This window comes from Chiloscyllium plagiosum, chromosome 39 (genome assembly GCF_004010195.1).
Source record: "Chiloscyllium plagiosum isolate BGI_BamShark_2017 chromosome 39, ASM401019v2, whole genome shotgun sequence".
NCBI lineage: Eukaryota > Metazoa > Chordata > Chondrichthyes > Orectolobiformes > Hemiscylliidae > Chiloscyllium > Chiloscyllium plagiosum.
In genome coordinates, this window is record NC_057748.1 from 21,089,010 (window position 1) to 21,103,361 (window position 14,352).

General features: G+C 47.2%; 1 protein-coding gene across 5 annotated transcripts in view; it reads right to left on the reverse strand.

Moving 5' to 3' along the window:
- The window catches only part of serhl (serine hydrolase like), a 99,665-nt gene extending 87,962 nt beyond the window's left edge, over positions 1-11,703 (reverse strand). For all 5 annotated transcript variants that reach the window (XR_006309777.1, XR_006309779.1, XR_006309778.1 and 2 more), the window contains exons 1-3: positions 11,654-11,703; positions 8,703-8,783; positions 6,524-6,673 (exon numbers count right to left, since the gene is read on the reverse strand). Coding sequence is in view for 2 of the 5 variants with exons in the window: in XM_043679988.1 (XP_043535923.1) it covers positions 6,524-6,673; positions 8,703-8,745 (193 nt within the window). In the remaining 3 variants the exon portion in view is untranslated. The remainder of the gene's footprint in view (positions 1-6,523; positions 6,674-8,702; positions 8,784-11,653) is intronic.
- Between the last annotated feature and the right edge of the window lie 2,649 nt (positions 11,704-14,352).

Genomic DNA, 14,352 nt, shown 5'->3' on the forward strand with positions numbered 1-14,352 from the left:
GTGAGTTCGTGGAATGCCCTGCCAGTAGCAGTGGTGGACTCTCCCGCTTTATGGGCATTTAAGCGGGCATTGGATAGGCATATGGAGGATAGTGGGCTAGTGTAGGTTAGGCGGGCTTGGATCGGCGCAACATCGAGGGCCAAAGAGCCTGTACTGCGCTGTATTCTATGTTCCATGTAGAGGACTGAGGGTTGCCAGTCAGTGCTGTCTAATTGTGGAATCATCTAATGGCTGACCTTGTGTTTTGAAGGTGTGGGCTGGTTGAGTATGTTCCATTCCCTGCCTATTGTGAAAAGCCAGAGGACCATGTTGTCACACATGAGTATCAGTGCCAGTATGATGCCAGGTTAGTAGGCTATTTCCCTTGCACCAGCATCCTTTCACCAATTAATCTCTCTCACCTTTCAACTTGGCACAAACCCTTCCTTCTGTTTTCCCGCACCTCTGTTCCATGCCTCTGTACTTGCTACTCAAACTTCTTCCTATTCTCATGAAAGGCCATCGAGGTGCTTTTTAAAAATCTGTGCATTGTTGAAATGTTAATCACTGTCTCTCTCTCTCTTCACAGATGCTGCTGAGTGCTTCCAGCATTTTCTGTCTGTAGTTCAGGTTTCCAGCACTCATGGTCAGGTGCTGCCATTCACAGGAGATACTTTAACAGAAAACCTTGCAAAAGGGTGAAATCGCGAGGGACAAACATGTTTTATAATTGGAGTCAACTGGATCTACAAACATTGCTCCAGGTAAGAAAATAGTGATTTTGGAGGTTCAATGCAAATTGCAGCTCATGAACGACAGACCGGTTGGAAAGACTCAATTCCAGAATTTTCTATTTTATCAGAACTCAGTAACAGTGAATAGCACCTTCTCCTCATTCTCCCTGAACACTAAGACCTACCTTTGCTGATCTGGTCCTGCTGCTTGGTTCTCAGTTAGAATCGTAGAATCCCTACAGTTTGGAAGGAGGCTATTCAGCCCATCAAGTCCACACTGATCCTCCAAAAAGCATCCCACTCAGACCGAATCCCCTACCCTTTCCCTGTAACCCTGCATTCCCATGGCTAATCCACCTAGCCTACGTATCTCTGGACACTACGGGGCATTTTAGCATGGCCAACCCATCTAACCTGCACATTCTTGGACTGTAGGAAGAAACCAGAGCACCCGGAGGAAACCCACGCAATACAGAGGAAGAGTGCACAAACTCCACATAGACAGCCGCCTGAATGTGGTATCAAACCAGGGTCCCCAGCCTACTGCGGGCAAGTTACAGTGGATAAACAGGAACATTCCCTCCCAGAAAACCTTTTCTTACGTGAAGTGCACCAATAGTGCGATCTCTCTGATTTCCACCACTGCAGATCCCAAAAATGATTCCCCCGAGCCAAATCCAGGAGCTCCTCAACACCACTCTCCCACTCCTGTATGGACTCAATGCTCACAGTGTAATAAAGGCTCCTCTGAGCAACAGGAGGTGCAGTCTTCTGACGAGATGCTAAACCAAGCCCCCATTTAAGATGCACCATAGAAAGCACCCTATTCGGATGCATCACATCTTAGTGTGGCAACCACTCTGCTCAAGACCGCAAGAAATTAGACAGAGTTGTGCATGTGACCCAATCCATCACACAAACCAGCCTTCCGTCCGCTGACTCCAATCACACTTTCCACCGCCTCAGGAAAGCAGCCACCATAATCAAACATCCCTCCCACTCCAGACATACTCTCGCCCACCCTCTTCCATAGGGCAGAAGGTACAAAGGTTTGAAAAAGAAGTATCAACAGATTTAGGAACAGCTTCTTCCCTGCTTTTATTAGACTTATGAACTGATCTCTCGTAAGTTAAAAATCACACAACACCAGGTTATAGTCCAACAGGCTTAATTGGAAGCACTAGCTTTCGGAGCACTGCTCCCTCATCAGGTGGTTGTGGAGTATAAGATTGTAAGACACAACTTGGGATAAATACTGTGTCTTACAATCTTTTGCTATAAACTCTGTGTCTTACGATCTTATACTCCACAACCACCTGTGGTGAAACGGTTAAAAATTATGTCCCAATACATGTGTGAATCTAACCGGAATGGAGGTGTTGCTTAGTCCCGTGTGAATCTTATTAGGTTTAATTGGAAGCACTACCTTTCGGAGCACTGCTCCCTCATCAGGTGGTTGTGGAGTATAAGATTGTAAGACACAGAATTTATCACAAGTTGTGTCTTACAATCTTATACTCCACAACTACCTGATGAGGGAGCAGTGCTCCGAAAGGTAGTGCTTCCAACTAAACCTGTTGGACTAGAACCTGGTGTTGTGTGATATTTAACTTTGTACACCCCAGTCCGACACCTGCATCTCCATATCATGACCTCTCATAAATTAGAGTTGATCTTTCTCTGCAGCTTCTCTGTAGCTGCATTCTTATGCTGCACTCTGTTCTACTACCCTGATGTACTTATGTAAGGTATGATTTGTCTGGTTAGCACACAAAACAATACTTTCCACTGTATCTTGGAACATATGACAATAATAAATCAAATCAAATCTGCCCTCTCCGGTAAGTGCAGGCCACCCCATGGGCCCATTTCAAAGTTAATCAGTGGAGTTCTTCCCAGTGTCCAAGGGCCAAAATGTACCCATCCTCCAACACCACTGAACACAGACGGTCTGCTTATCATCACATTGTTATTTGTGACAGCTTCCTGTGCACATTGTGGCTGCTGCGTTTTCTAAATCAGCACAGCAACTAAAATTCAAAAGTCATTGACTGTCCATAAAACCTTTTTTGAGACGTCCTGTGCTTGTGAAAAGGTGCCAAGAAAATGCAAGTTCCTTTCTTTATAGGTTACAGCAAGCAAACTTCAGACATCACTTACATAATGCTGGGAAGTGACAGAATAGTGGAAAATCTCACACTGGGAGAATCGTTAGGGATGTGACCAGATAGGAAGGTGACTTGAAATCTCTGTCAGAAAACTTTAATCACGTTCCAGTAATTAACCCGAAATTTCCAGGTCCAACTATTCCTGTAACTCACGACAGTGACTCCCAGAGGTAAGAGAGGACAGCCTCCGGCTCTAGAGATCCTTGATAATGCTCAACGGAAGTATATTCCAGTCAAAATCAAAGATAGCTAGGGTAGGAGGAGCCAGCCTTGGATAACCAAGGAAATAAAGAAAGGCATCCAATTAAAATTAAAAGGCTTACAAAGTAGCCAAGAATAGTGGGAAACAGGAAGATTGGGAAAACTTTAAAAAGCAATAAAGAACTACAAAGCAAGCAGCAAACAAAGGAAAGATCGATTATGAAAGCAAACTAGCACTGAAAGGAAAACATTTTATAAATATATAAAATGGAAAAGGGTGGCTAAAGTGGATCTACAACCATGCAGGATGAGAAAGGGGAATTAATATTGGGTAATGCTGAAACAGGCATGGCCTTGGAAACTATTTGGTGTCAGTCTTCACAGTGGAAGATGTGTCTAACATGCCAAAGAATGATGTTAAGGATATGATGAGAGGTGAAGATCTCATTTCAATTGTGATCACTAAAGGGGCAGTATTGAGCAAACTTGAGAGTCTGAAGGTAGATATGTCCCCTGGTCCTGATGGAATGCATCCCAGGATGCTGAAAGAAATGACGGAAGTTACAGTAGATGGGTTAGTGGTAATTTACCAAAGTTCACTAGACTCAAAGCAGCTCCAGGCCGTCTGGAATACAGCAAATGTCACATCGCTATTTATAAGAGGGCGTGTGCAAAAGGCAGGAACGTATAGGCTAATTAGTTTCACATCTGTAATCAGGAAAATGCTGGAGGTTATCATTAAAGAAGAAACAGTGAGACATCCACATGGAAAGGGCTCCATCAGGCAGATGCAGCAAGGATTCAGGAAGGGAAAGTCGTGTTTGACAAACTTACTGGAGTTCTTTGAGGACGTAACAAACACAATGGATGGAGGGAAACAGATGGACGTTGTATACTTGAATTTCCAGAAGGCGTTCAACAAGGTGTTGCACAAAAGACTCATCCATAAGAGAAGAATGCATGGAGTTGCAGGGAATGTACTAGCATGGATAGAGGACTGGTTAGCCAATAGAAAGCAGAGAGTTGGGATAAATGGATGGCTCTCTGGTTGGAGATCAGTGTTGGGCCCGCAAGTGTTCATGATATATATAAATGATTTGGAAGAGGAAACAGAGTGTAATGTATCCAAATTTGCTGGTGACACTAAATTGAATGGAAAGGCAAACTGTGCAGAGAATGTGGAGGGTCTGCAAAGGGATTTAGATTGGGTTAGTGAGTGGGCAAGGGTCTGGCAGGTGGAGTACAATGTTGGTAAATGTGAGGTTATCCACTTTGGAAGTAAAAATAGGAGGTCAGATTTTTATTTAAAATGGTGAAAGATTGTGTAGAGAGACTTAGGAGTGCTCGTACATGACTCGCTAAAGGTTGATATGCAGCTGCAACAGCTAATCAGAAAGGGAAACGGAATATTGGCTTTCATTGCTAGAGGGATTGAATTTAACAGCAGGGAGGTTCTGCTGCAATTATACAAGGTGTTGGTGAGGCCGCACCTGGAGTATTGTGCGCGGTTCTCGTCTCCTTACTTGAGGAAGGATACACGGCTTTGGAGACAATGCAGAGAAGGGTCACTAGGTTGATTCTGGTAATGAGGGAGCTACTCTATGAGGAGCCACCTGGGACTGTACTCAGTAGAATTTAGAAGAATGACAGTTTCTTACAGAAACTTATAAAATTATGAAAGGGATAGATAAGGTAGAGGCAGGTATGTTGCTTTCGCTAGTGGGGGAAACTAGGCCTAGAGGATCTGGCTTCAAGATCAGAGGGAGTAGATTTAGGACAGAGATGAGGAGAAACGGCTTTTCCCAGAGAGTAGTGAATCTATGGAATTCTCTGCCCAAGAAGCAGTAGAGGCAGCTTCATTAAATATACTCAAGACTCGGTTGGATGGGTTTTTCATGGTAGGGGAAGTTAAAGATTATAGGGATAATGCAGGTGGGAGGATCTGAAACTATGGATAGGTCAGCCATGATCTGAATGAATGGCAGAGCAGGCTCAACAGGCCAAATGGCTTACTCCTGCTTCTATTACTCCGAAACAAAAGTCTTTTAAAAAAAAAATTTCAAGCTTGCCCATTTTTGAGGTCCTTCATCACCACAAGCTGCCCCAAAGCACTTTACAGTTGATGAAATACCTTTGACGCTCAAGCATTTGTGATGATACTATGGTTTTAAAAGGTGTAGTTTGTCCTTTTTTTTTTTAAAATGAGGAAAGGTTGAGAGAGAGGTGCAAAGCAGTCAACTTAGAGACAAATCAAGTAAGCAGTTTGTGAAGCCTTGGGTTCTTTTTTTTTTGAGAAGTTGGAACAATAGAAGCAGCCTGAATGGGTGGGGTCAAGCTCCCACAGAACCAGGATTCGCTTTAGCTTTAGTTTGTTAGTAGTAGATGCTGCTGGGGTCTTGAAGCTGGGTGTGGACAGCCTATCACTAGTGTTCAGATTATGACACCCTCGTCAGTGTTCCTGTCGAACATCCAGCTTCTCTTTATTTTTCCGGTCCAGGCAATGATGAGCCAAATGGCCCCCTTCTGCACTGTAATGACTCTGTGATTCTTCATTTTGTTGAATAAATACCTTGATTAGATCCCCTCTAAAATCTCTTGAACCAAAACGAAAACAAGCCTAGTCTGTGCCCCGGCCCTCGCAAATTAATCCTTTAGGCTGCAGCATGATTCTGGTAACAATTAATTCAATTCCAGGCTAATACTCCTTCTCTGAGATACAGCATCTAAAGCTGACTGCAGTTACTCCAAATGGAGGCTAACAGAAGATATGCATCAACGAGGTGACAATTTTCTCACTCCTGAGTTCACTGGCGACTTACATTTATATTGTGTCTTTGATGCAGTAAAATGTGCGCCTCGAGGGTCTGACATCCAGTGAGGGATTTGAGCCCGATAAGGAGATATTAGGTGCAATGACCAAACACTTGCAAGGAGCAGCCTAAAATGAATAAAGAGAGGCACAGCGGTCTGGAGGGAGGGAAATTTCAGGATTCAGGGCCCAGGCAGCTAAAGGCAGGGAACACGTAAAATCAAGGATATGTCAGAGACCAGAATTGGAGCAACGCAGATATCTTGGAGCGCTGTGGGGCTCATACACAAAGGAGATATGATGTGGAGGAACCAGTGTTGGACTGAGGTGGACAAAATTAAAAATCACACAACACCATGCTATAGTCCAACAGGTTTATTTGGAAGCACCAGCTTTCAGAGCGCCGCTCCTACAACCACCTGATGAAGGAGCATCGCTCCGAAAGCTAGTGCTTCAGATGATGGTGGTGGCCAGGATAAACATTGGAATATTCATATTTAGGAGGAACAAAGTCAATTAAAAAAACAAGAGGGTTTCAGCAGATGGGTTGAGGCAAAGTCTCTAATTTTGTTATCTTAAGAAATTGTAGTTCCTAGAGAGAAACTCATAAATGATTGTTAGCTGGTACTCACCTCCGGGAAGCAAAGGGATGAGTCGGTCAAAAGTGTTGGCATTATCTGCCCAGCCGTGCAGACATAATACTGGGCGCCCACTGGGATGACCCCAGGCCTTGGCTGCGATGTGGCCCCACGGAACTGTGAAGCTCAGCTCACGGTAGACGCCTGTATGGAAGGAATGAACAGGAAGATCCTCTGTGATTGTCAGGAAAATAGAGGGGAGATGGTGATCATAGGATCTGTACTGTGGGGAAGCACATCATTCAGCCCATGGAGTCCACACCAATAATGTAGTAGTACGATTACTGGATTAGAAATCCAGAAGTTTCTGCTGTGTGGGCAGAGGTTCGAAACCCACCTCGGCAGCCACAACCATTTAATTCAATGTAAATTAACTCCTAACAATTCTGGCACAGAAAACTAGTCTCAAATAGTGACCACGCACTTATCAATGATGCAAAATCCCCATCTGATTCATGAATTACCTCTTGAGAAGGGCATCTGTTGACATCACTGGTCTGGCCTACATGTGACACCAGAGTCTGAACTCCTCTGCGTGACAGTAAGCCACTGCATTGTATGAACTGTAGCAGCTCTAGAGGGCAGTTCACCACTACCTTCTCAGGCCATTACAGCCTGACAATGAATGAATGAATGACAGACCAGCAATGCCCACGTGCCATGAAAGAATGAAATAAAACAGAACATTGTCCAATTGACTGTTTTCAATGTCTTGTGTTAAGGTGACAGCATGCAAGAGCTCATGAAACCCTGGCACTCGCTGCTCCCACTCTAGCTGTCAATCTCACCTTCTAACTTTAGCCAGGTATGTGAAGATGGTGCCCAGTAGATCCTCATTGTGAGGGGTTGGGTGACCATCAAACCATTAGCAGCAGATGAGAGAGACTGCCATTGGCAGGAGGACTGCTACCCGTGCTCTCAATGATCCAGACAGGCAAACCGAAGGACAAATCCAATGTTGGAAATTGTGCACCCTCCTTTTAGAGTCATAGAGTTGGACAGCACGGATACAGATGGTTTAACTCATCCATGCCGACCAGATATCCTAAATTAATCTGGTCTCATTTGCCAGTGTTTGGCACATATCCCTCCAAACTCTTCCTATTCATATACCCATCCAGATGCCTTTTAGATGCTGGAATTGTACTAGCCTACTATGGGCAGCACGGTGGCACAGTGATTAGCACTGCTGCCTCACAGCACCAGAGACCCGGGTTCAACTCCCGCCTCAGGCGACTCTGTGTGGAGTTTGCACATTCTCTCCGTGTCTGCGTTGGTTTCCTCCGGGTGCTCTGGTTTCCTCCCACAATCCAAAAACGTGCATTTTAGGTGAATTTGCCATGCTAAATTGCCCGTAGTGTTAGGTGAAGGGGTAAATGTAGGAGTATGGGTCTGGGTGGTATACGCTTCGGCGGGTCGGTGTGGACTTGTTGGGCCGAAGGGCCTGTTTCCACACTAAGTAATCTAATCTACCCATCCAGATGCCTTTTAGATGCTGTGATTGTACTAGCCTCCACCAGTTCCTTTGGCAGCTCATTCCATACACGCACCACCCTCTGCGTGGAAAGGTTGCCACTTAGGGTTGGGCCATAGAGTCTGCTTCCATATTGTATATCTCTGTGGCTTTGTAAGACCTCCCTGCTCCTGTATCTGAATCCTCTCACTTGGAGGGTCAACATATCATTTGACTTCTTCATCACCTGCTGCACTTGCATGCTTACTTTCAGTGACTGGAGTAAGAGTTTACCCCCGGTCTTGTCGCACCTTCCCCTTTCCCAATTTAAATCACCATTCAGATAATAACTTGCCTTCCTATTCTTTCTACCAAAACAGATAACCTCACATTTATCCACAATACCCAAATTCTGCACGACCACAGACATGGTGGGCCAAGGGCATGTTTCTACGCTGTACCACTCTATTATTAATAAATGATGCAGTGGTTGTCATATTGTTGTTTATGGAAGCTTGCTGTGGGTGAGCAGGTGCCATGTTTGCTAATTCGCTTCAAAAAGGACTGAGGTTGTGAAATGCAAATCTTTCTGTTTTTCACAGTATACTCCTACCTTTGTTCCTAACTCCCCCTCAATGTTATCCACCCTCACTGAAAGGTTGATTGCTGAGTAGCATCATGTTCCACTCATAAATGAGCGTTTCCAAGGACAAATCTCACCTTTCACGATTGCCATGGAAAAACACTTTGACACGAAGGACATTTTCTTGACCAACCACAGGGAAGGATTCAGATCACATCCTATTTAAAAGGACAAGAAAACGGCAAATTAACAGTGAGCCCAAGGACGGAAAGACATTTTAATCATGCTCTCCTTTCAATAACAGAGTTTCATACTTTTAAGGCTGAGTTTGATAGAATCTTGACCAATATGGGTGTCAAAGACTAGAGGGGGACAGACAGTAAAGTGAAGTTGACAGCACAGTCAGGTCTATCATTAAAAACCGTTAAGAACTACAGAGTTGTAAATCAGAAACAAAAACAGAAGTTGCTGGAAAAGCTCAGCAGGTCAGGCAGCATCTGTGAAGAGAGATCAGTGTTAACGTTTTGGGTCTAGTGACATTCTGAGGGTCACCTGACCTAAAAGTGTTAACTCTAATTTCTCTTCACAGATGCTGCCTGACCTGCTGAGCTTTTCCAGCAACTTCTGTTTTTGTTTCAGATCCATCATTAAGTTACTGAGTGATAGAACAACGTTAGGGGGGGGGCAGGGGGTAAATGACCTGCTTGCAATGTTAGTGTGCATCAAATGAAGTTAGGCCATTCTGCCCATCATTCATGTAGTAGAGTTACTCCATTTTGATCTTTTTCCTGCTCGTTGCTCAGTAAGGACTTTCCCTTCAAGCATCTGATTTTGCTCCATTGTGAAGGTGCAGCCCTTCCTTCATCACTGAGATCCAGGTCAGAACCGAACGCGTAAAGAGACATTTCCTTGGCTCCCCTCTTGGATTTTTCTCTGCCAGACACCTAATTCTGTATCTTCTGGTGAACTTACAACAGCTTCTCCTCATTCATTCAATCTTCATAACTTTGAACATTTCAAACAAATCTCTCGCGACACCAATAAATAGCATCTTAAAGCCTGGAAACAGACCCTTCAGCCCAACCCGTCCATGCTGACCAGGTTTCCCAGACTAAACCACTCTCACTTGTCTGCGTTTAGCCCGTATCCTTTTCCTTCACGTGCTTGTGCAAGTGTCTTTTAAATGTTGTAACTGTATTTCCCTCTTCCACTTCGCGCCCTCCAACCACACGGCATCAACATCGATTTCACCAGTTTCTTCCTCTCCTCTCCCCCCACCTCATCTCAGATCCAACCTTCCCAATTTGGCACTGCCCTCTTGAACTGTCCTACCTGCCCATCTTCCTTCCCATCTATCCGCTCCACCCTCCCCTCCGACCCATCACCATTAGCCACCCCCCCCACCTGCATCTACCTATTGCCTTCCCAGTTACCTTCACCCCAGCACCACCCACACCCTGCTATTTATCTCTCAGCCCCCTTATCCCCACCCCCATATTCCTGATTAAGGGCTTATGCCTGAAATGTTGATTCTCCTGCTCCTCAGATGCTGCCTGACCTGCTGTGCTTTTCCACCACCACACTTTTCAATTCTGATCTCCAGCATCTGCAGTCCTCACTTTCTTCTAGTTTGTTCCATATACACTCGGTGTGTTAAAAGCTGCCCCTCAGGTCCCTTTCCCCTCTCACCATAAACCTATGCCCTCTAACTTTGAACTCCGCTGCCCTGGGGAAACTCACTTTATCTATGCCTCTCATGATTTTATAAACACCTATAAAGGTCACCCCTTAACCTCCTATGCTCAAAAGAAAAAAAGTCCCAGCCTATCCAGCCTCAAACCTTTCAGCCCCGTTAACATTCTGGTGTATCTTTTTTGCAACCTTTTCAATGTAATAACATTCTTCCTGTAACAGGGTGACCAAAATTATACGCAGTACTCCAAAAGTAGCCTCACCAATATCCTGTACAGCTGCAACATGATGCCCCAACGTCTGTAGTCAATGTTCTGAACAATGAAGGCAAGCATGCCAAATGCCTTCTTCACCACCCTGTCTACCCGTGACATCACTTTCAAGGAACTATGTACCTGAACCCCTAGGTCTCTGTTTGACTAGACTCCCCAGGGCGCTACCATTAACTTTGCAAGGTTTGCCCTGGTTTGTCTTAGATAAATGCAAGGTGTTGCATTTTGGTAAGTTAAACTCAATTTTCCACTCCTCAGCATATTGGCCCATCTGATCAATGTCCCACTGTACTCTTAGATAAGATTTTTCACTGTCCACTATACCACCATCCATGAACATCAACTAGCTACGAAACGACACGACCAGCTATCCCTAGTAGCCACACACGCAGACGACAAGCAACATGAATTTGACTGGGACAACACTACCATTATAGGGCAAGCCAAACAAAGAACAGCCAGGGAATTCCTAGAAGCATGGCACTCATCCACAAACTCCATCAACACACACATCGACCTGGACCCAATATACCGGCCACTACAGGATTGTTAGCTGCCTTCCTGTCTTCAACCGGAAGCGGCAGGGACAGACCACTATAAACACCGGAGGAAACACCACAGAAGCGCTTCACAGGAGGCTCCCAAGCACTGATGATGTCGCCTAGCCAGGGGACGAAACGTTTGCAACAAAAACTTCCAGCTCGGCGAACAGAACCACAACAACGAGCACCCGAGCTACAAATCTTCTCACAAACTTTGAACTATACCACCAAATTTGGCATCACCCGTAAACGTACTAACCACACTTCCACATATCACACTGTCTCCACAGAATTAAAATCACTCCTAGTACAAATCATTCAGAAGCAGGTCATCCAGAATTAAATGGAAACCATACGATGCTGAGACACAACTTCCCACTTTCTGTTCTGAGAACGTAACAAGGGTCCTGTACCCTTTTTGTTTTCAACTTGCCCTGTTACTACCTTCACAAATAATAAATTAAAAATCACACAGTACCAGGTTATAGTCCAACAGGTTTATTTGGAGGCACTAGCTTTGAGAGTGCTGCTCCTTCATCAGGTACTGACAGGAGGCCTCCCTCCAGCTAAAGAACTACTCACCACAACATACCACCTTCCACTGCTTCAGCCAACTTTGTATCCAAAACTCCTCCAGCCCCGCCCCTAGAGCGAGGGTCCTCCAGCCCCGCCCCTAACGTGAGGGTCCTCCAGCCCCGCCCCTAGAGCCAGGGTCCTCCAGACCCGCCCCTAGAGCCAGGGTCCTCCAGACCCGCCCCTAGAGCCAGGGTCCTCCAGCCCCGCCCCTAGAGCGAGGGTCCTCCAGCCCCGCCCCTAGAGCCAGGGCCCTCCAGCCCCGCCCCTAGAGCCAGGGCCCTCCAGCCCCGCCCCTAGAGCCAGGGTCCTCCAGCCCCGCCCCTAGAGCCAGGGTCCTCCAGCCCCGCCCCTAGAGCCAGGGCCCTCTAGCCCCGCCCCTAGAGCCAGGGCCCTCCAGCCCCGCCCACCAAACGGTGAGGGTCCTCCAGCCCGCCTCTAGAGTGAGGGTCCTCAGCCCCGCCCCTAAAGTGAAGGTCCACAAGCCCCGCCCACCCAACGGTGAGGGCCCACCAGCCCCGCCCCTAGAGTGAGGGTCATCCAGACCCGCCCCTAGAGTGAGGGTCTATCCAGCCCCGCCCACCCAACAGTAAGGGTCCTCCAGCCCCGCCCCTAGAGCGAGGGTCCTCCAGCCCCGCCCCTAGAGCGAGGGTCCTCCAGCCCCGCCCCTAGAGCCAGGGCCCTCCAGCCCCGCCCCTAGAGCCAGGGCCCTCCAGCCCCGCCCCTAGAGCCAGGGCCCTCCAGCCCCGCCCCTAGAGCCAGGGCCCTCCAGCCCCGCCCCTAGAGCCAGGGCCCTCCAGCCCCGCCCCTAGAGCCAGGGCCCTCCAGCCCCGCCCCTAGAGCCAGGGCCCTCCAGCCCCGCCCCTAGAGCCAGGGCCCTCCAGCCCCGCCCCTAGAGCCAGGGCCCTCCAGCCCCGCCCCTAGAGCCAGGGCCCTCCAGCCCCGCCCCTAGAGCCAGGGCCCTCCAGCCCCGCCCCTAGAGCCAGGGCCCTCCAGCCCCGCCCCTAGAGCCAGGGCCCTCCAGCCCCGCCCCTAGAGCCAGGGCCCTCCAGCCCCGCCCCTAGAGCCAGGGCCCTCCAGCCCCGCCCCTAGAGCCAGGGCCCTCCAGCCCCGCCCCTAGAGCCAGGGCCCTCCAGCCCCGCCCCTAGAGCCAGGGCCCTCCAGCCCCGCCCCTAGAGCCAGGGCCCTCCAGCCCCGCCCCTAGAGCCAGGGCCCTCCAGCCCCGCCCCTAGAGCCAGGGCCCTCCAGCCCCGCCCCTAGAGCCAGGGCCCTCCAGCCCCGCCCCTAGAGCCAGGGCCCTCCAGCCCCGCCCCTAGAGCCAGGGCCCTCCAGCCCCGCCCCTAGAGCCAGGGCCCTCCAGCCCCGCCCCTAGAGCCAGGGCCCTCCAGCCCCGCCCCTAGAGCCAGGGCCCTCCAGCCCCGCCCCTAGAGCCAGGGCCCTCCAGCCCCGCCCCTAGAGCCAGGGCCCTCCAGCCCCGCCCCTAGAGCCAGGGCCCTCCAGCCCCGCCCCTAGAGCCAGGGTCCTCCAGCCCCGCCCCTAGAGCCAAGGTTGATAGAAAATACGGCAAAAAGGGGCCAGGCAACTCTGTGCACAGACCAAGGTAAGAAAATTGACTTTTAAGTATTGCCTTGGTGGCCGGGATTGAGTTTAGTAGTTAACAAGGGACTAACGAAGGAACTCAATATGGATTGTGTTGTGGGTGAGGAAAAAGCCTCCGGGGAAACAAAAGAAGAAAAAGGCAATGGAAATGGAGGCGGGGTCCCTTACAACATACCTCCAGGAAGTCCTTTGGGCAGGATGTTGTGGAATTGGAGAAACAATACTTGTACAAGGGAAAAAGATGATTAAATATTGTTGCTTTGTATGGACTAAGGAATCCATTCTTCGTCCCGCTGTCTTCTGGCCAAAGTACAGGTCGAACGAAGACTGGGTTTGTAAGTATCTGAATTTATATGTCAATGTGTGAGGGAGAGAGAATGAAAAGAGCTGTACAGCTGGTAGAAAGTTTAACCCTTTGTGATTTGGTTTGAATGAACATTTGTTTGTTGGTGATTGAATGTTTGTGTTTTATTCCCTGGAGCTTGAGTTCCAGGACTGTTTTGAATCTGATTTTTAATATGGAAACTTAACATGAATTCTTTTAAGGTTAAGGATTCTATAGAGATTATGAAAAAAAGAATGATAACTCCTGTTCTTTTTACAGGTCATGACTGCCTTACTATCAGTTTCTAACTAATCTCTTTTATCTTTACATAAAAGCGATTTATGGAGGACAGTTGAAGTTTCAGTTCAACATTAGATTGTAATAGAAACAAAATTCCATGGTTAATATCTGTGACCTTGGATTCAGCCATTGCTCATGCATTAGAAGATTTTTTTTAAACTTGAATCGACAAATTCTTTTAAGGCAGTTCTGATTATTTCATGACCTATAGTATTGTAATTGAGCAATGATTGGTCAGGACTACTTAAGAAAACTAATTTTGGATTTAAATTAAGGGACTAAAACTGGGTGATTACAGTGGATTTCAAAATTGGGAACGGTATGCATTTTACATTTTCAATATTAAATACTAAATAAATGAACGTAAATATATAAATATATTTACAAGTTTGGAACAGGCTTTAAAGTTAGTCAAGCATGAATTGATGAATTGGTGTTCAAAGTTATGGGAAGCTAGAAATATTGCAATATTTCTTTAAAAAAA